Raw genomic sequence first — 21351 nt, forward strand, 5'->3', positions numbered from 1 at the left:
AAGCTGTTAACAGTTTCTGTAATTTTTCTTGAAGTAAAAGCTAAAAACTTCGTATAACCTAAAGCCAATTGAATTAAACCGAATAAATATTACTTCTTCGATTTATTTCAGAATATACTATGCAACTGGTAAACTGTATGAATACCACCAACGGTCATAAAAATTCCAGCTTAGTAATGAAGGGCATAATTTACTGATTAACTGAATCCACTTTTTAAATAGAGGTCTGAATTAAGCGCTCGCTTTGTTTATTTTTTGAACTCTCAAAACTAAAAGTCTTAGGTTACTTCTTCGAGTCATACGAAACCGAAATTTTGATACTAGATGTGTGAAACCTTTGTTTGTCTTCAAATTTTAAGTAAACGAGTAATTTACCCTCTACCATTGAAATTAGAAATTCTAATTAAACCCATACAAAATTCCTGACATGTCTTTGATGATAAGGCAAATTTTAGATGTAATTGATATCTGCTAGAGTTTTATTACATTATTAGTAGTCATTTTATACTACGTTTACGTGAACTTATTCATGCTTCATAAATAGTAGTGCTTAAACTCATACTGTCCTGATCGTCCTCGCGTGGTAACTAAAAATAATTGTCCTCGACAACGAGTACGTTAATTGTTTTATCGATTTTCTTGTAGAATGTAAAATTTCTGAAATAAATCTAATAGACAAATAATAGTTTTAGAAAACTAATGAACATGCTTTGATAGAAAACCAATATTTTAGAAAATAAATTGACACTGGCTCAATTAATGTTTGTCAAAGCAATCATCATCGCTATAGCAGCCCAGAACCTACTTGCAGCAAAATAATACATTTAGATTTAAGTTTAACGTGATCTTTGACTTTGCAATTGAATACTATTACTCCATCGATTTGTCAATATTATCAATTGACAAGAGCGAGAACTGTGATAACTTGTCAATATTCTACAATCCATATGCTTAATATTTGAGTTTCATTGACCCATCTTTTGTTTCCGCAACATATAATATTATATTCAAATTATGTTTTCAGTACTTTGATCAATGGCTTCCTTCCTGTATTTAGAGTTCGAAGCTTAAAAAAGTTATATTACAAATTCTATAAGAATCTAGTATCTTGTTGAGAAATAGGGAAAGCTATACAAGGATTTGTAGGTTAATTTAACAAATATTTGGCCTGTAGCCCTCGCCTGGTATAAACTTATATATAATTATATATTAAAATCCAAGCATTTTATGATCGACTAGCATTGTACGTTGACGCTTTGTTTACTCCCATTTCAAACGTAAACACGGAAGTAACTTAATCCGGAGCAAAAACAGAACGTGGAAATCATAATATGATGTTGAATATTAATTAAAATATAGTTATTCTATCCAAAATTCAATTGCTAGTTTTTTTATTTTTTTTTTTTAACATGTAATAATTTTTATAATGAATAAGACCTGTTGGGTTAAATCGTTCGTTCAACAATTATATCGAAAATTAATTTGCGAATGTAAAAAAATTGTTTTTACCCGTAACTCGCTTTGGTCGTAATAAGTGATTCGAACTGAATATTTGTGTTTAAATTTAAATTGTTCACATTCACATTTTATCTGACACATTACATTCAATTAATGAAGCAAATGTAGATTATAACATGACACCACTTAAATTAGGTAAAATTGTTGTTTTATTCATTATTAAATAATCTGGAATGCCAGTTTCAATAATTTCGCTACCTTGGTATGAAACAAATTTCTTTTTAGTTTATAAGGCTCTTTGTCTTGTAATAAGCCCTGAAACAAACACATAGCTCACTCGACTTTGTTCTGAAAACCGTTTTTATTAATCAAGATGCTCTAATATCTGGCAATTCCAAATAACTGCATGATTACATTGAAATCTCGTACTTGTCTAAGATATCTGTTTTTGTTACCAAAGGTCCTCTATTAGTGTTCAGACTGTTGCTTTTTCATTAACTATTCGATTAGAATTTGACTACCCAGACTTGGTTAACTTTTGAGAGGGGTGTTTTTGACAAGGTATATTTTTAGTGGCAGGTGTTTGACTAATCGACGCTTTGACTACCTTGTCCAAGCGTAGATATTTTCCCTTCCTTCTTCTTAACAAGCAGTTTGTAACTAAAATGGTGACATTAAATATTATAAAAGCGTCGTCGATAAACAAAGAAAGAATAATTCAAAGAAAGTAGAGTGATTGTACTCATAGAATCAGAGACTAGTCTTAATGACATATTTAAATTGAGGCATAGGAATTATCACATATAAAAACCGACATTACTCACGAAATACCCCTCTAAATGAGAGTAAGTAGCAGTGTAGATTAGTGGACAATAATGTCTAACAATTTTTTATGGCATTATTTCCAGGGAATGATAAATACTATGGTTGATATTTTTCTTTCGATTCTGAATGTAATCCGAGTATTTGAAAAATATTAACGGCAATAGTGACGTTTTGTACGATTTTTATAAATTTTCTGCGCAAGAGTCTTGTGATACGGCCGATTATATGGTGGTATCTATATTGTTGTCAGAACTTTGTTATTTCAGACGGATCACCCTGTATATTTTTCGGTTTTCGACATCCTTAAGAAATTATTTTTCATGTAATATTCCCTATACCTAAAGCCACAATTTCTGAGTTATAGCTACATATACAGTATCTCAACTAAAAATATTTTACATTTAGATGGCTACGATTGAATAAACTTGTTTAATTTGAATATTCTTTGATAATTTACGTGCTAATACAAATCTCGTAACAATGTCTAGTGTCAGTAAGTTAGTAAAAAATTTAACGAAACTGCTTCAGTAAAATATTTATCCAAATCATGGCGCAGAAAACCTACAACTACTGAAGATAAATCTTTGAATGTTTGTGTCATGTTAGAAGTAGAAAAACTACGAATTTTAGAAAACATACAGTAAAGGTGATTACAGCAGATGCACAAAATGTCTATAGAACAACAATAAAATTTTAATGATAAGCTGTTGAGAGGAAGACGTTTAGTTTTTCACTGCTCTACCTTCATATTATTCATATAAATATAACTACACGCATTTTATTTTAATTATATATGGCAAGCTGAAATCCTATAGAAAAAAATATTGTTGAATTATAACCCTTCTATATTAGATAAATAAGCTATGAGAGCATTATCCAGGATATGTATGAGGACCTTGGCTCTCTTTATAGGCCATAAATTCATTATCATCCCTTTTCAAAGATACAATTGTTATCTTGGCAATTTTCAACGTTTTGATGGAGGGAACAAAATCGATTGACACCAGATTTCGGAAAGGAATCAGCAGGAGGCCATGAACTAATGGCTTACAAATACCGTCCGAAGCTATTGTAACATTTATCAAATGGGATTCCTGAGCTTAAATAACTTCTGAAAGTGACTGGAAATTGTTCTAATTACTCCAAGTAATCTTATTCGTACGAAAAGGTGATTAGAAAAATGATAGATTTGATTATAATTTCCTGATCTTTTAATGAAAGAACGCAATGAAAAGATTAGGAATATGTTTACAATTATATTAGTATATACATACAACATACATAATACATTATCAATATATAATTGTTCTATATTTTATGGAAAAGATTCACATTCCTTTGGAATAGAAGCACGAGAGAGTTTGCGTCATTCAGGATGTCTTTCTAATTAGTCATTCAATCAAAAATCGTCTAATTAGCAAAGTCGACTCATTTTAAATTTCGATGTAACTTCGAGAAACTCTTTTCTAGGGTCCCAAAGAACAAAAATTTACACGAGTTTGATTTTTACAAGCTCTTGTTTTCGCCTATTTAAATAAAGACTTTTAAAAATCGATAATTGGTCTTGAACTGGAACTGGAATCTTTGGGGGAGCAAATTTGTGGCATTCAGTCAATATGTGTTTTATAGTCAAATTGGAACTACAGCAGGTGCAAATGAGTCTGGCGGTAGAAGACAATGGATGAGTCTTGAGTGACCGATTCTTATCCTTTTCGTTCTGGTTAAATCTTGCCTGGAGAGGCCTTCGAAATTACTTGTTTGAGGGTGAAGTATAGAGTGTAAGGAAGTGGTCTCAAGTTTTGCTGCCACGTTATTCTGGTTTTTTCTTTTAAAGTGAGATTTTAAGTCCTTATGAATAGTTATGTTGTCGGTAATGGTATGAGTTAAAGCACTTTTTGCTTGTCGGTCTCTTAATTCGTTAACTACGAAGATAACCAAATGATAGGAACTAGTAGATAGGGATTGTTAGGAGTCATGTATAGATTGGCCAATAGGGTGATCGATAAATATATTTTTAATGGATGGATGAAGTTGAAGTGAGTCTGTACATATTGAAATCTGCTTATAAGGAGGGGTGATGAAATTTATAACTTGTAGAATGCTGAATAGTTCACCTATAGGAACGTAGTAAGTTAGTGGAATTAGGGGATGATTGGATTGGAAATTGTGACGTTGTAACTGCTCAGCCTTCGTCTGTTTCATTCTTGGAAGCATCCGAATATAAAATTAGATCATATTTGCTACTAGTAGTCATTTCTTTGAAAGCATTTTCTATTTCTTGTTTGCAGATATAACTATTATTTGATAAATTTTAGTAGTTTATCACATTGTATGTTAGAATCCATGGCAATGACTTTTAACTTTACTCAATACCAGATTTGTCAGCTAATCAATTGACAGTCACGGATTCTATAATGACTAGCTTCACTTCACAATTCTGTACATATATGTTTACAAATTAGTTTGTAATCATCATCGATTTTTTCATTGGATCAATAATGGCTATCAAAAGCGGGAAAGTATGTAAAATTTCAGGTTGATTAAAAATATTTGATTCGAAAATGGCATTGAAATAAACAGTAAGAGAGTAAGTTGAATAAAAGATGGTAAATTTAATAGGTTCCTAGAAAGTAGAAAGCTACTGAGGCCGGCCAGACTATCAGTGAAAAATTAAATATATTTAAAGAATTGTATTCACAGATACGCAAAGAAGAAGAAGAAGTCACTATAGACAATGATTGGAGCAATTGATGCCGTATGCAATCTTAAAAACAAATTAAAAAATAAAATTCAAGATTATAACAACAAATTCGCTAGACAAATACGGTAACAAAAGAATGTAATTCTCTACAAAAACCAAATAGTAATGGTAAATCAGTTATAGAGAATAATGCAAACAATGAAAAAATAAAGTCTACAGTCACATTATTGGATAAAGGAAACATAAAGAAAGAAAAGATTCGGAGTTAACAGAGCGAATAAATCAATGAAAGTAAATTCTCAAACAAAACAACATTCTATTGTAACTAAAGTTAAGATAGAAACGTATGATGCGATAACAGTATCGCCAATAAAATCTATAAAAATATAAATTCGACAAAATGACGTAGAATAAATTTTCCTTTCTTTCTTATTCCACATGGAAAAATATCTGCTACAACCCTGGGAGATTCAATCACCTAAAAATCATTTATCATTCCATTTTTGCTTTAGTAATAAAACTCGGTCCCAAGTTTCCATCTTTTATATGGGATTTCAATTATCACCTGCTAAAACTCATCTATCATCGTCTACTTAATGAAATTATAATATTTTTAATTTGTTCCAGCGTCTGAGCAATGAATTGAAGCCATCGTTGTCGCCCTTGAATGATTCAGAATTGGCAGAAAATTTAGGTCCTCCAGATTCCCATGAAGCCATGAACAACCGAGAAATCTATTCCATTCCCGTGAACATCCGAGAGAAAAGGAGCTTCGAATTTTTGATGGGTTTAATCAATAATAATTCTAAATTTGAAGTTACCAAAGTAGACCCTGAAAGCACTACGGAAAAATCGGCGGTAAGTTTGTTAATGTGAAAAGAATCATTTTTTAGATACTGACTAAAATATAAAAATTGCAGAAATTCTTATACGTTTATTCAGCTCTCACATAATATAAGAAAAACTGTTTGGTTCCCTAGCGACTACGATGATTACACAATGGATATTGAGGTGTAATTACACTAATATGATGTTAACAGCTACGTTGTCGACAAAAAGATTTCATCTACTTATTAATAGTCTAATAACTTTATACATCACAGCATGCGTCAAATCCGGTAGTTCTAATTTTTTTGGCAGACTTGTTTATAACGTTGAATTTAATTGAATTGAATAATCCAAGTTTGAGACCTCGAGCGCCGAACGTAACTTTGTCAAGAATCGAAAAAACGGCTAAAAAATCGGATTTTTTCAAATTTTGGAGATTAAAACCCTTAAGGACTAGTATTTGAAAAAACTTTCTCAATACGTTTTGAAGTAAACTAAATTTGCTACAATATGATACCAGAACTGTCTCTGTAGACCCGATAGTTGATGAGATTAACCCTTTCAAATTTTATAATTTTTTTCGAACGTCGTCACTCTAATGCATTTCTGTCTCTGATTGAATTTTGACTCTGATTATACTAACGAAGCATTGTACTTCAATGATGAGATGTTAACAAAGAAAATGAGAATTGGGAACGATAGTGTTTAAGAGTGAGGAATGAACTAGAAAGAGAATGAAATAAGCAATTCAAAGAGGAAGAAGAGAAAAGTAGAAGAATTGATAAATTCTTGTTTATGCAATGAAACACAATGATTTAAAAATAAAGGTCAGTTTTTCTATTTTTTTTTTTTTTTTCAAATAAAACGATTTCATCTTTGATATCGTCTATTATTTATTAAGCTACGAATGAAAAGATAAGTACAACAAAAGTTAATAAAAGCATTTGTTAGGAAATTGAGTGATATTCAAAATTAAAGAATTCAAATAATTTAACTCTCTTGAGGTTCGTCCATATCTGGATCGACGTATTGGAATGGCATACACCCATCAGGAGATGGTGATGAATCGTCTACGTATTGTGCCTTCAAGTCATCCTTCATATCGACATTGGACAGATGGTTGCCTTCTGGGATATCTACTAGAGCAACATCAGATATATTGTCATAAGAGGCCCAGCTGCAGTGCCTGCTTTCCAGTAGCTGCAGACGATGCAAGTAGCCTCAAAAAATCATCTGCAAGAGGTGTTGTGGGATTGCATCTTTGGTCATCATTTTGAGGTTGAGGCCTTGTGATGTGGATATCCACCTCCGGGAAAGAGGGTTCAATGTTACTCCCAACTACGCCTTCACATGTAAGAAGATTATACACGTGAATAGAAAATGATGAGTAATATATAATTGATGTACCTGACTGTTTGGTTGCGGAAATTATCAACAAAATAAAACTTAGGTTAGTGAATTACTTTTTTGGTTAATTACACAAAATATGTTTCCATCTTTTGGAATACACTTGTGTCGTTGAATAAATTTTTATCCATTGAAACGATTAACTGTACGTGAATTCTCAATAATCATATACTTCTAAGTATAGAATGGCTCAATTATCTCGGAAGCGGCTTGTAAGGGATTAGAGGTGCGGCCGATATAATAGTGATATTTACATTGTTGGGAGGTGTTTCGAGTGAAAGCTACTGAATTACTAGCTCACTCGGCAAATATTGTTTTGCCATATAAATTGTATTTAGGAAATATTTTTCTAGTTTAATAGAAATAACTCACTTACTATAAGTGTGTGAAGATGTACTTATAATCGAAATGTGGACATTGTATAAATATATTATTTTTTAGTAAAGTAACGAATATATTCCAAATTGAAATTCTTCATAGCTCTCTAAACATCAGAAGTAATTATTTATATTTTTACTATTAATTATGCGAGAACTTATAGTTCTCCTATAACCACTTTAGAAGGAGCGTAATATTCAACGTCAGGCTCATACTGGAATGCTAGTCGAAGAAATAAATCTGATGTAAATGATCTAAGAACATGTTGGCGTTGTTGGTCAATTCGTCGACGTCTGTTGACTATGAATCTGCGCGTTCCTCTGTTGATTTTGTTCATCTAGTTCCTCTTGCGATTATGATTCACGTAACTGCGCCGTGCTCATAAGCACATCTGCATTGTTTATTTGGGTTTTTTCGCCTGATTTTCATGCTCCTGTATCTTTCATGACTCTATATTTGATTGTTCAATGACTCAAATTGGTTCCTTCGAGTGTTGCTGGCATTGCTGACATGTAAACATTTCTGTTTTGATTTGAAACTATTTTCAAAAAATGTTAAATACAATATGTACAGATACGATAATGGCCGATAATAGCCGATGCTGACGGCACACTCAAAACATGTGTTTATTTATATGAAAGTAAAAACTGAGTTTTTAATTATTAATGAATTTTGGAAAAAACATTATTACACCGGAAATTAATGATAAATTGCACAGAAAAATCAAAATGATACGTATAACAGTCACTGCTATACAATCGATACACAATTAAAACGAAAAGTAAGACAGGAGACCGGCTTCCTTCTCATCCCTACTCCGTACTGAATGAGAGATGAGAATGGTACACACCTGGCGGGGATAACTGATCGATTGATAGTTGATCAGTGATCGGTCGGCGAGAATAAATACAATATCAAATTGAATTGAGAAAAAAACATAATTATAAATACTGAATAAGAATTTATCGTGTCACAATTATAATATTGAATTACCATCTTGCAACCCTTTTGGGTTTGGATAAAATAAAATAAGTGAAAATTGTGTATAAAAAAAATATGTTGGCCGATACCCAGACCTACTTCTTATGCATATCAAATTTCATAAAAATCGCTCAAGCCGTTTCGAAGGAGTATGGTATTCGTTACCATTGTGACACAAAAAATTTATATATTTCCTCTGTTTTTGCAACATTTTTCATTGAATCTTCGCTACTATTGGTCGAAGTATGATGTTATAAAGCTCAAAGCCTTCCTCGATAAGTGGTTTATCCAACACAAAAATAATTTTTCAATTCGAACAAGTAGCTCCTGGGATTAGCGCGTTCAAACAAACTTCTCAGCTTTATAATATTAGTATATAGATTTAGATTTCAATAGAAATCTCATGGTCCACTGTCAATAAAACTAACGAAACCGCTTCACTACAATATTTTTTTAAATCATGCCACAGAAAACTTGAGCAGCTGAAAACAAATTTTCAGATGTTTATTTTACACAAAAGAATGTCTACAATTGAGTATTGAGTAAATGCTCAACGTAATATCTCCGATTACTTCAATACAAAAAGCCATGCGGTTTTTTTAAATTTCCCGACACATTTCATACCGTTGAATTATTTCTCATTATAAACGAAGTTTTAAGGCTCTAAATGAAATATTTATGAATATAGAGTAACCGTATCTGGTACTATATTTGAATTTTTCCTCATCTGACGCAGAAAGTGAAGTAAAGCATTCAAATAAGTATTGTTATTTCGAATATTTTTATTGTCTCGAAATTGTGAACAATAAAAGTTCAAAATTATAAGGCAATTGAGATTACTTACTTGTTTTTGAAAATAGCGGAGCTCACTCAGATATTTATCAATAAACTCAAGATTCCTTTCAAGAAAACAGACACAATTATTCTGTTTCCTATATTATGCCAACTTCTACTGTAATCTTTCGTGGATATTATTTTTGGGATTCTCTCATTCTACGAAGATTGTTACGTGACAGGTATTTATATCGCTCAATATTTCCATATTCACTGTGTCAGCAAATATGGAAATCAACATCTGTCAACTCTACAAAAAACTTTCTTTTGAATGGATATAATTTATTATAATGTGAAATTCATCTTGATTGGATTTCGATTAGGATATAAATCGATGAAGATGTTTCTTTTAATTATTATCCTATTGTCCATTCTATTAACTATTATTAAATTAGGAGTGATTTGAGAATTATTATTGACTGATATATTAAGAATTGAGAAAAAAAATACTCGCAGAGAGAGAATAGTCAGGAGTGTCATCTTGGAGCTAACTTTTTTCGGATTCTCTGAAGGAATTTTGAACCTCTTCTCTGTTTATGGACAAAAATTTCTTTGGCTGAAGAAGAAATATCTGGTTGTTTTTAGCTTCTTTCCGACACGGTCACTTTATTCCTTAATCGACAATGTATGCGAATGGGATATTTTCATATAGTGGTGTATAGTATCCTATTCGCAGCGCCTATTGAATTTAGAAAGTTAATATATAGTTTTTTAAGAGATTTTATTCAAACTCGATTACAAAATAACGATTGATTTTATATTGAAACATGAAACAATGAAAATTGAAGAATAATGCGGCGTAAAATCAAATGAAATATAATGATTGTTTTATTAATAATGTTGTATATCCTGGACAAATACTTTAATGGAACTAACGTGAACATGAATTTTTTTACAGCTGTAGTTTATAATCCTTGTCATTGTCATTTCTGTTGGGATACAAATTATCGAGGATTTCTAAAATTGAAACAACATCAAACAAACAAATTTATAGAGATAAGCCATGAAAATTGAGATGTTTCATATTTAAAATTTACTCTGTAAATTTGACATTAACTAATAGATGAAAAAAGTATTTTCAGAATAATTGTAATGAATTTCACATTCAGTCAAAATGAATTGATGAACACATCATATTGTTTTCAGAAAAAATATAATGGAAATAGGACCTAATTGCTCTCACAAACTAAACAATGGTCTCTTATATTTTTAACAGTTAAGAAACAAGGCGTGTTATTCATATCATGAAATTCTTGTTAATATAGTGTGTACTGCAGCAAACTAAGAAATATATTCTGCAACAAATAATCTGAAAATAATATTTGACACTTGTTCATTACACAAAAAAGTCTCAATTTAAGTTAGTAATGTAAACCTACAATTTTCTTAGGATAATTTGATTTAATAAAAAGAGTGAGAACGTGAATTCTGACCATTGGCTTCATTATTATTTGCTCGCCACTTTCTTTGTCAATAAATATTTTTCCACTCAAATCTAATGATTCGCTATTTGTTCTACCTGGTGCATTTATTCGACAACTCAATAATTTGCTGTTAGGTTTATATGAAAAAATGAGTTGATGAAGTGTTTTAACCAATTCAAAACATCGAGATGTCTGACTGGTTACTCTATTGTACTTGCTCTTTTAACCCATCTATCTTAGAAAACTTTATTTAATTAATTTCGAACAGCAACACCGAAACCTACAGGCATTAATCATGTTAACAACTGCAACTCTTATTGCTGAAACTATTTCATTTCCTAACAAATCCAAATACTTCAAGATGCTTCCTACAAAGAACGTTCCAATAAGAGTGGAGTCGATAATACCCAACGAAATAATAATTTTGGAATGCCTTTGTGTTAAAGTTTCTTCCATTCATCACAATTGTGGCGATTGACTATAATTGAAATAAAATATTCCCCTTTCAAAGTGAGAAACTGCACCTAACTTCTTTATTATGGTTTCACAGAGTCATAATACTTTGCGAGGATATAAGTTCTTTTTAATATTGTTACAGACGGATCCTACATAATCGTTATGTTATAATGCAGTTTTTCTAAACCATGCATCATATCTTAGGATTTTCCATCATCAGTTACGATATTGGTTGGCCAATTTTAGGACGATTACAATTGGATCCACTTCTTCAAAACGGTAAGAGTTACGGTGCAGCCTGTTTACTTCATATCTACTCATGAACTGAATTATTCCTCAATTTTTTTTATTTAAACTTAACGTGCGTAGACAACGCTAGTCATTGGCATGGAAACAACAACAAATTAAATAAAGGATTGTCACTAAAACTATTTTCATATATAAATTACATGAATTAAATTTTCTGATATGGCTTGATAACTTCAAGTGAAATATTGATTTCTGTGAAGTAGTTAAGTGCATCCTTAAGGTTGGTTTTTTGATTAAACTGATTGTATGCGGAATAGTTTTGTCTATATTGAAGTTAAAGAAAGTATTTACATCGATAATTTTAAATGCGTCTCAAATATATGATTCGTCCCCTTTTAACACTGATACTGATATTGCTTACCACGCAAGTTTTTAGAACAAACAGTAATCTTTGGGGACCAAATCTGAAGAATATGGTAGATACACAACTAATTGGAAGTCTTTCTGAGCTATTCCGACAGTTAATTTTACTGAGTGCGTTTTCCTGATGCAAAAGACGCTTCAGGATATTTGGTATAATAAGCAACTGTAACTATTGTTCTCTTTTGCAGGTAATTTACTGAAATACGCCTTCGGCACCCCAAATTACGCTCAGCACGGCCTTACCTCTGTCTCGGCCTTACCTTTGGTTATACTCGAAATTATTTTTTAGAAATCAAAAAATTACACAGTGATTTCAATGTTATGTAAATACGTCAAATAAAAAACGAACAATTATATTATACAATGTAGATGAAGTTAATGATATCAGGTGCTATATCAACGAATGTGATCCATCATGAAGGCCTTAACCTGCATCTTGAATTTTTTCAGTTGTTGTGAATCATAGTTTCCATTCCTTACTTTCTGTGTAATACTAGACATAGAATAATATATCACATCATCATATTACAACAGGAATAATAACAATAACACAACCTGGATGACATCCCAACATTCCCAACATTTCTAGTACTGGGTTTCACTCATTTTCTCTTAAAGAGCTTCCTAGACGGATGACTCCACCCAATACAGACCTATCACGTGCATTCCTACTTTATATAAGATGATAATAGCTTACTTCAACTAAACAAAAGTTATTGTAAGTGGTTTTCTCTATGTCATATGGTACTCCAAATTCTCTTAATGTGTCCACAAAATCTTTGTGAATTTGCGTTGAGGCTCACTCTTTTAAAAACAAACATTTAACCATTTAGTGTTCCTCAATACGATCCATTTTGTTACAAAAATGTGCTTCTCTGGAATTCTCTTTAACAAACTTATTCAATTGAATCTATATTCAATAGGTTACAATGTGACAATATCAATGATTTTTCCTAATTATAAATGGGCCAGGTGTGGAACATCCTAAATTCGAAGATTTGGAGTTATACGAATCAAACAAGGCTGACCTTTCTATAAAATGATGCATGCCTATTCAATTGAATACATTACATTTTGATTACATTTGATACAAAAAGTTGTTACTATCGCGAATTAAAACTCAAATTCGGGATCAACATGAAAAAAAAAATGGAAAGTATAAAATTTGTTTCTAATTAATATGAACCATAATTTACTCAAATTGACTCAATTTACCATTTAATTTCAATTTATCTTCGTAAACATTTTATCAAAACACCTAAATTCTGAATTTTTTTCATGACATTTATTATGATGTGTGTTAAAACTAGTGATTTATTTTGTTAGTGCGAATTGAAAAATACGCACGAACAAAATAGAATCACTTATAACACAAATATCATAAAATGTTTTTTGTACAACTGCCCTATTTTGATACGAGAGTGATACGATATGCATGTACCAATTTCCTTTTCGGGTGTAAACCACACATGAATAAGTTGAACAGTTATAAACGAGGCACTAGATGAGAAATTCTTAATGATTGTGAAAAATTTTGTAATTCATCAGTAGAAGATATCGAAATAACAAAGAAATCATTGTTTTGACAACTTCCAAACACAACAACGAAAGTGAATCGTTATTTCTGTATTATTGGGAAGTATCTTGACAATTTTAAATTTAAATGAAAAATGCTCGGTTTCATGGAATCAATAGTTTATCAATCACTTTTCATATTGTTAAATTAATAATATTTCATAAGGAAAACAATAATAGTCGAAGCAATAATTTTATTGAAGAGTATTATAAGTTTGGAATACCAATATAACAATCAAAATACCATGTTTCCGAATAAGTAATATAGCCAACAGCTTCTAGCCTTTTCATATCAATTTAGATGATTCTTGAATTGCTTTGGGGAAAAATCTTTGATTATAAAAATTTCTTTATCCATCCATGTATATACTTCCAACAAGAGTATTCATTTAAAACTCATATTTCGAGTATTCTTTTTTATCAAATCCTCTTCTTATATACGATGCGATATAAGTCCCGACGATCGGTTGCGCCGGCCTATATTCAGACTCAAACGATTTTACGTTTGATTACTGAACTTGAGTTCAAACAAAATAATCCGGGAATGGGGATATTTGAAATAGACTAGAGAATCCTCCGGCTTTGATTCCAGATTTAACAGATCGATCCACATAAACCTTTCCGACCGTAAAGGTATGATATTTGACAGCAGAATGCTTGAAAAGGATATAGGGAAGGTAGTTATTTGGGTACCATTGTTAAAAAGGGTGATTTAGTATACATGGAAAGTTATCTGCTCCATAACGTGTTTACTTATTATATAATATTGGCGAATTATAAAATGTGTTCTGTATAAATTGTCAGTTATCATAAAAAGGTATTAGTTGAATTTACATTAAAGTTATACATTCAATAAAACATAGTACATTCATCATCTTTAATTTTAAATCAATGTAGATCCAGATATCAGTCCAGATAGATACCAGTCTGGAATTTTGAATACTCTTTCGGTCCAAAGTGACCAAAAGCGGCACTCAAGGCGCGGATAGCTCACACTTGCATCATTATTCAATCAATATGTGGCAAATATGTTCGTTTGATATGTCGATACTCTCTTCTATGTCTCAAACTTCAATCCGACGCTGATACATACATTTGTATTCGTCTGCCAAAAGTTTACAATCGTAAATGATGGTGCAGAGTCTCCGTACACAATGTCTAACTCCACTTTCATTTGCGTTGGCGTATTGTCTTTCAATAAGCTCGATACTCAATTTATCAGAAAAATATTTACATCAATTCAATGACACGAGTGCCGAATATTAAGTAAGCATACAAAATGGCTGATATTTCCGTGGAAATCTGACAACGCTTGCACAAATATATTAAATTTCTGGTCAAAAAGAGGGATTATCAATAATTGTAGGCAACGATATGATCCTCATCGGGAAAGTATGTTTATATCTATATCTAGTTTTTAAACTAACTCCAGCATAAGTTATGTAGTGTATAAAGAGCAAGCTAAAAAGTAAACTTTTAAATGGCTGAACTACTAATAATAATTTAACGATATTTAATATATTAAACTCTGGAAAAACATTTGTCGAGCTAATAGCCAAATAATTATTCTCAACGTACATCAAGCCGAAGTTTTTTATCGATTTATTTAATTAGGTCAAAGTGTTTTAATGGTCTCGCTTATCAAGTTCACTATCAACGTAAAGCAACCAATAAAAATTTACGACCTTTTTTCTCAGTTCTATTCCCAGTAGAACGTTAAGAATAAAACTTCAGAAAACCGTTAAAAGCTTATGGACGGTTTAATTTGAATAACACGTTTGATGTACTGCTCACAAGAGAATATGAAAAAGATCTTATCTCTTTCATATGAATCATCAGAAATTTTATTAACGGCCGGCGTTTCGTGGTTTTTAGACACAGGCCAAAAGCCGGGCTTTTTTGTAAAAAAACGTACGGGAACAGGTATTCTTTTTGAATATGTTCTGAATATGTAAATCCAGGTGGTCGCCTTAAGGGGGCTTCACTATGCGTTATACAAAAAAAAGTTTCCAATAAAAAAGATGGCAAATATTATTATCTACAATAATGATTTCTACAGTTTTTGTCTTACGATGCGCGATTCGCCCACTTGGATTTACATTCAGGGGACATCCCCGAACATATTCAAAAAAAATACCTGTATCCGTACGTTTTTTTCAGAACCTACTTTTTTGGTTGGAGCTCTTGAACTAACAGCGGCGATACGTTTTTAATATATACATGATCTTTATTAATTTTAAATAGAAATTTGAATGTAGATTCGACATATTTACACACGAAACATCGAATCAGATCATATTTCATTTGGTGTGTTGATAAACTGTCGGTCCACTATTCATTTCATACTAATTCCTCATACTCACTGCTCGTTATTTGTAACGTTAGATACTTTTGTTAATACGATAGGTATGTGGTTTTTTCTAAGATTCAAAAGTTTCCATGAGATATTCATTTTTCATTTCTGTTACATTACGAGTGTTGTCTGAAAAGTTCCTGACCTAACATTTGTATCCATAATTATTTTTTTATTCAATTCATTCTCCTTGTAACCGAAGTTTGATGTTGAGAAACAGGAAAATATCGAAGGGGTCAAGTCTAGTGAAAGGATGGGTGGTCAACTGATTACCAAAAAGTGTGAAGAAGTGTTTTGTCCCGGAAGGAAAATTTCAAACAACTCAATGATCATTATACCTCAGTTAGTGTACCAAAAATGCAATTTCTCTTATTTTATGCTCCATTAACGTATCGTCTCGGATTACATTTTCGTTTTATATTAATGTGACTGTAAAGGATTGTTAGTAACTATTGTATTGTATTGTTAAGATTTATTGTGAACTGATCGTACCCTCACGGGCACCAACGTCTTACTCAAGCGCCTCCACATGTCCCTTAGACACTTGAAGTTACATTAACTTATCAAATTAATCAAATTAATTAAATTAAAATTAAATAGATATAATTAATTATAGCTTCTGTATACAACAGAATTAGTATTTAAGTGAGCATATACAAGCAAATTGTGTTATTAATAGTCTTGACAATTAACGAATGTAGTAGTGAGATTATTGATACCACTTTATTTATTTATATTTTACGTTAATGAAGACTTTCTACAAAGTTCTTAATTAAGTTACTTAATACAAATGTACCAACATTTTTTCCAAGGAACAAAAGTTTCAGTTTCATTGTTGATATCTCTAGGTAACAACTAAAAGAGACGGACAAAATCAGTAAAAAACATAATTCACCAAACAAATTTACTCGAATAGCAGAGCAATGTTTTATTTATTATATTTTAATGTATATAAGTGGAGTTCATGTGCGTTTTCCCTAGAGAAAGTTAAAAGATATGAGACGGCTGCTACGGAAATGAGCAATTTACTTGCTTAAAAGGGTGTGACTTGAAATTTATCTCTTCACTATAGCACTTTATGAAGTTCATACTTCAAAATTTTAACACATTCGAAAATTCATCACTCGGAAAATTCCTGTTATCTTAATAATACAAGCAATACACTGAATCACACAATCGTCTAATTTTCATCTAAGATTTTAAAACGAATAAAATTGTATGACAGTCCATTATTGTCAGAGTAATTAAAAGTTTGGTACAGGGATCTAAATGTCTATGTCTAAATAACGTATCTTGATAACATTTTGTAGTTTTTGCCACATAAAAGACACTTTAGAAAAAAATAGGTTTTTTGAAAATTTCCAAATTGTTCCTTTTCCAACACTGAAATTATGTTAAAAATTAGTCTTTAACAAAGCAGGGCCGGACACTGAAAGTGGTTCCATCTATCCGGGGGCACACCATAGATGGAACCACACTTTGTATACATGTATACTTTGATTCAAGAATAATTAATTATCCTCGTATCCAAAGAAGATCAAGCATATATTTGTAAATTCCGGAGGTGTAGAGAACTTCTTAGAAGGGAAGTAACTAATTTATCTTGTGCGAAAAACCACGTTCTATATATAGATCATCAATGATATATTCAGAATCAAAAATGGTATTGAAACTTTGTATGCACTTTTACATATATTAACAACTCCAGATTTCTTGTTGTTAAATTGAATATCTTCGTTAATTCATTGTCCACTTCTCAAAGACGAAAAATATCGCAATTTTTGTATTTCAGTTAGAGCTATAAATTAGAGCGCAAATTGTAGAAGAAGGATTCAAAAGCAATTATATCTATCGATTTATTTTCACAAAACAGTAATATAACCGTTATTTTTCAGTTTCCTTAGGACACTCAAATTTTGGACAACAATCTGGATATAACAGTTCACTGTTTCCTTGTATAGGTTTGCAGGGAGGTAATGCAACAAACTCCGGACATCTAAAAAAATATAAAATCATTTTATAATAAAATAAATTCTGTCAATTATAGTCTACTTATGGCAGAGATTTGCATTTCATTTATACGCTAAATTCTTCAATATTTAAGCAACTATGAAACGTGTTACGTCATTGGACAATCTACAGTACTCGTATGTCTTAAAAAGTTGGTCAAAATATTTCTACTAATTTTTTTGTGGACATCCTGTACATCTAATCTCAAATGTAAATACCTGAATATTGTTGACTGCAGATATGAAATACAAATATGAGGTAGAAGACTTTGTCAGACAGAGACGTAAACATAGAAGATCCTGGAATGAGCATGTAGACAGAATGAAATTTTGATATCTTACTACATCCCAGATAATAAATGGCAATCAATGGAATGTTCGTCTTCAACAAAAGTTAAGTCTCGATGAAGCTAGATACTTCGAAAACTCATGTGAACCGTTTTTTGGGACAGATATGATATTTTGCTGATAAATTTTATACCACGAGGCCAAACAATAATTGCACATGTGTACTGCGAGACTATTGAGAAATTGCGCCGCCAAGTAATATAGAACATGCACTGAGAGAATTACTGATCTTGCTCCTAGCGACTCATTTCGTCTTACACCTAAAATTTTTCCTTGTTAGTCAACAAATCATTGAGTCACGCTATTAGGTGAGATTAGGTTATAATATGAGGAAGAAAAAGTATTTTATCCAACTTTTGATAGCTAGTTACTCCGAATTCACCTTACATATATGATAATAATGATCTCTTGACATAAATTTACTTATTAAATGTTTCCAATGTTTTTATTCACTTTATACTGGCAATGATTACTCACGTTTTCATTGCGACAGTTCCTTCTCCTGTGCAAGTTGCAATGGTGCATTCTCCTTGCGCTGCTTTCGATTCTCCAACTTCTAAATCACCCACTTTAGGGATATTCTTGCAACCTATGAAAAATTGCAGTCTGCATAAGATTAGTTTGAAAAAACTTTCCAAAAACAAATTGTAAAGGGGAAGAAAGCGTCAATATATTAGCCTTTTTTTATTATTTTTATGTTTATTGAGTACGAACCGATAGAAGAATTCATCAATACAAAAAATTAAGAAGCAATCAATCTCAATGATAAATTTGTTTGAAGGCTTTCAGTTAACAAATATTTGGATGAACGTTCCTCAAAAATAATATAACAATTAATTCGTTTTTATTTTTCTACTCAGAGTTATCATCATGAATTATTAAGTTTCATTTTAAACAATTGATTTTGAAAAACTAAAATTTGATTTCCATTAATAGATAAATCTAAATAAAGAACACACAAATACTCATCAGAAAGAACATTTAAGACGTACATACTACTCCTACATCATACAAAAATATTGATTTTCTCAAGTCCTGCAATAACAAAAAGCACACAAATATGCTTGCACGCTGCTATATTTCAAATAAAACCTGTATTTCGCTACCACGAATTAAATCCCGGGAGAAAGAAGGAATTATCAAAATAATAGTAATGATAACCTAGCGTGAGAGAATGGGAAAACTAATAAGATAATCTATGATTAAGCGTTGTGAACAAACCCGCGGTCACCATGAAAAACCAATACGACAGCATTTACAATTTTTTGAGATCACAACCGCCAAAATAGTAAGAGCACATCAAGATATCAATGAATGAAACTATTATGCTGAGACTGTAATAAATTTGTTCAAATCAATCAAATTTGTAGTCCTCCGATATTCACTGCAAAGATAGAGCGGAATTATTTTTTAAATTCATAAATTACATTAATTATATGAATAAAAATTCTAGAGACCTATTTTTACCTGCATTGACATGTGCAATTGTTATACATAGGAAGACAGCTAATATTTTCACAAACATGTTTTGTCCTAATGAATAATGCACAAGCTGAAACATAAAAACTATTTTTAATGATAAATAATGATTAAAAAATCGTCGATATCATCTATCATACGTATTCTACTCTATTCTATTCTAATAATTTTTTCAATTCCAGGCATGCTGAATACTGGTTTAATTTTGCTATGAACTTATATACTAATTATTACCTATAACTATTACCTATAATTTTGTTATACATTCTGTTTTTTTTTCTGTGTATTGAAATTATATTTTATTTTTATCTGTTTTTAGTGATTTTTATGTTTTCTTTTTTAGGTTTTACAAGCTTTTGTCTACAAATTGTAACAATTTTTTGACAATAAAGCATTTCTCTTCTTTCTCTATACATCTAGATAATTTCCTTTGACCGTAATGCGATCAGTCCAATGCTTTTCCATGGTTTTCATGTCATTTCATTAGAATATTATGTTAGTTTTTGTTTCAGCGGTGATATATGGAAAGATTTCTCTTAAGTGGCTTGTCCCCTACGCAACCGACATTTATACTTCGTTCCAGTATTACATAAAAAATCAAACGTTCGGTATTCATTAAATATTCATTATCGAATTCAAATGACTATCAAAAATCATTTTTCTAACAAGGAAATCACAAGATTATTATCATCTATTTGAAAAATATACCGAGACTATGAACATTAATAAATATTTTAGATATCAGATTGTTGTTTTTAAAATATTCGAAACTTACTCAAAAATTATCAACACAAGAATATCTAAACGAATTGAGATACTGTTTATAGTGATGCCAACATTTAATTTTATATTATTTTTCAAGGTAAAATTTGTGACTGTGACTGTGACTAATATTCCACCAACCAACATCCAACATCTATTTAGTGTACTCAGTCTATTAACTTATTTGTCCAAGAACATACGACATTTACCCTCTACTTATCAACTCGAGGATTTTCTTTTTAGTTTTTTTTCCATAATACTTTGTACAATACTTGTTCTTCTTTTATTTCTTCTAGTATCAATAAATTTTTCCTTTGGTACTTTACTTAGTATCTCAAACGGTTCGATTTTTTCCGATAAAACCTGTTTAAAAAATTAGTCGATGAATGCTTTGTCAAGAAGAAAGATGATCTTCTTTCCACCAACCTCATATTATTATGTGAAATCCAATCAATAACCTGGAACCAAGAAATGAAAAACTTTCCTCACATCTACAAGTAGTTACACATATTTATATAAGCCTTGGTATGGAGTAAGTAGCTTTTTAAAATAAAAAATAGGTAATTTTTCACATTGGACCCCGTAGTTTCCAACATACTTTCCAATAATAATAAGAGTTTGCCTAATTAACTTTCGTACCATCTTAAATAATTGTACCACCTGTCTTGCCACCACAAAATGGTTGTTTTTTCGTTGTCGTGGCGCTTACCGCCTAATTGATGTTTCAAATTTAAGCTGTCGTTATCGATTGGCTCTAGATAGAGACGCTAGGGAAGATAATCAAATTGTTCTCAACAAATTTTTTCAGCATATCTGAAGTTGATGTGCCCCATCATGAATTAAAATGATGCCTTCACTCCG

The 21351-nt window shown here is 31.1% G+C and overlaps 2 protein-coding genes across 3 annotated transcripts in view; one reads left to right on the plus strand and one right to left on the minus strand.

Moving 5' to 3' along the window:
- Positions 1-21351, plus strand: part of LOC130896186 (uncharacterized) — a 184039-nt gene that overhangs the window by 127549 nt on the left and 35139 nt on the right. Inside the window, exon 3 of the mRNA XM_057804104.1 lies at positions 5612-5842. Coding sequence (XP_057660087.1) covers positions 5612-5842 — 231 coding nt within the window. The remainder of the gene's footprint in view (positions 1-5611; positions 5843-21351) is intronic.
- LOC130896187 (complement inhibitor CirpT3-like) lies at positions 17735-20569 on the minus strand. 2 transcript variants are annotated; one of them, XM_057804105.1, is made up of 4 exons: positions 20504-20569; positions 19717-19801; positions 18727-18838; positions 17735-17888 (listed from the first exon to the last, which is right to left on the minus strand). In XM_057804105.1, the coding sequence occupies exons 2-4, from the start codon at positions 19772-19774 to the stop codon at positions 17777-17779; spliced, it is 282 nt and encodes a 93-aa protein (XP_057660088.1). In that variant the 5' UTR covers positions 19775-19801; positions 20504-20569; the 3' UTR covers positions 17735-17776. The 2 variants fall into 2 exon arrangements, with proteins under 2 accessions (XP_057660088.1, XP_057660089.1); XM_057804106.1 differs by having other exon boundaries at positions 19717-19815; positions 20504-20546.

This window comes from Diorhabda carinulata, chromosome 7, assembly GCF_026250575.1.
Source record: "Diorhabda carinulata isolate Delta chromosome 7, icDioCari1.1, whole genome shotgun sequence".
Lineage (NCBI taxonomy): Eukaryota > Metazoa > Arthropoda > Insecta > Coleoptera > Chrysomelidae > Diorhabda > Diorhabda carinulata.

Coding starts and splice junctions, on each gene's coding strand:
- LOC130896187 (XM_057804106.1), bottom strand. CDS start 19,810: ATGTTTCAGCTTGTGCATTATTCATTAGGACAAAACATGTTTGTGAAA. Junction 18,839..19,716: donor AATTGCACATGTCAATGCAG/GTAAAAATAGGT, acceptor AATTTTTCATAG/GTTGCAAGAATATCCCTAAA. Junction 17,889..18,726: donor GGAACTGTCGCAATGAAAAC/GTGAGTAATCAT, acceptor ATATTTTTTTAG/ATGTCCGGAGTTTGTTGCAT.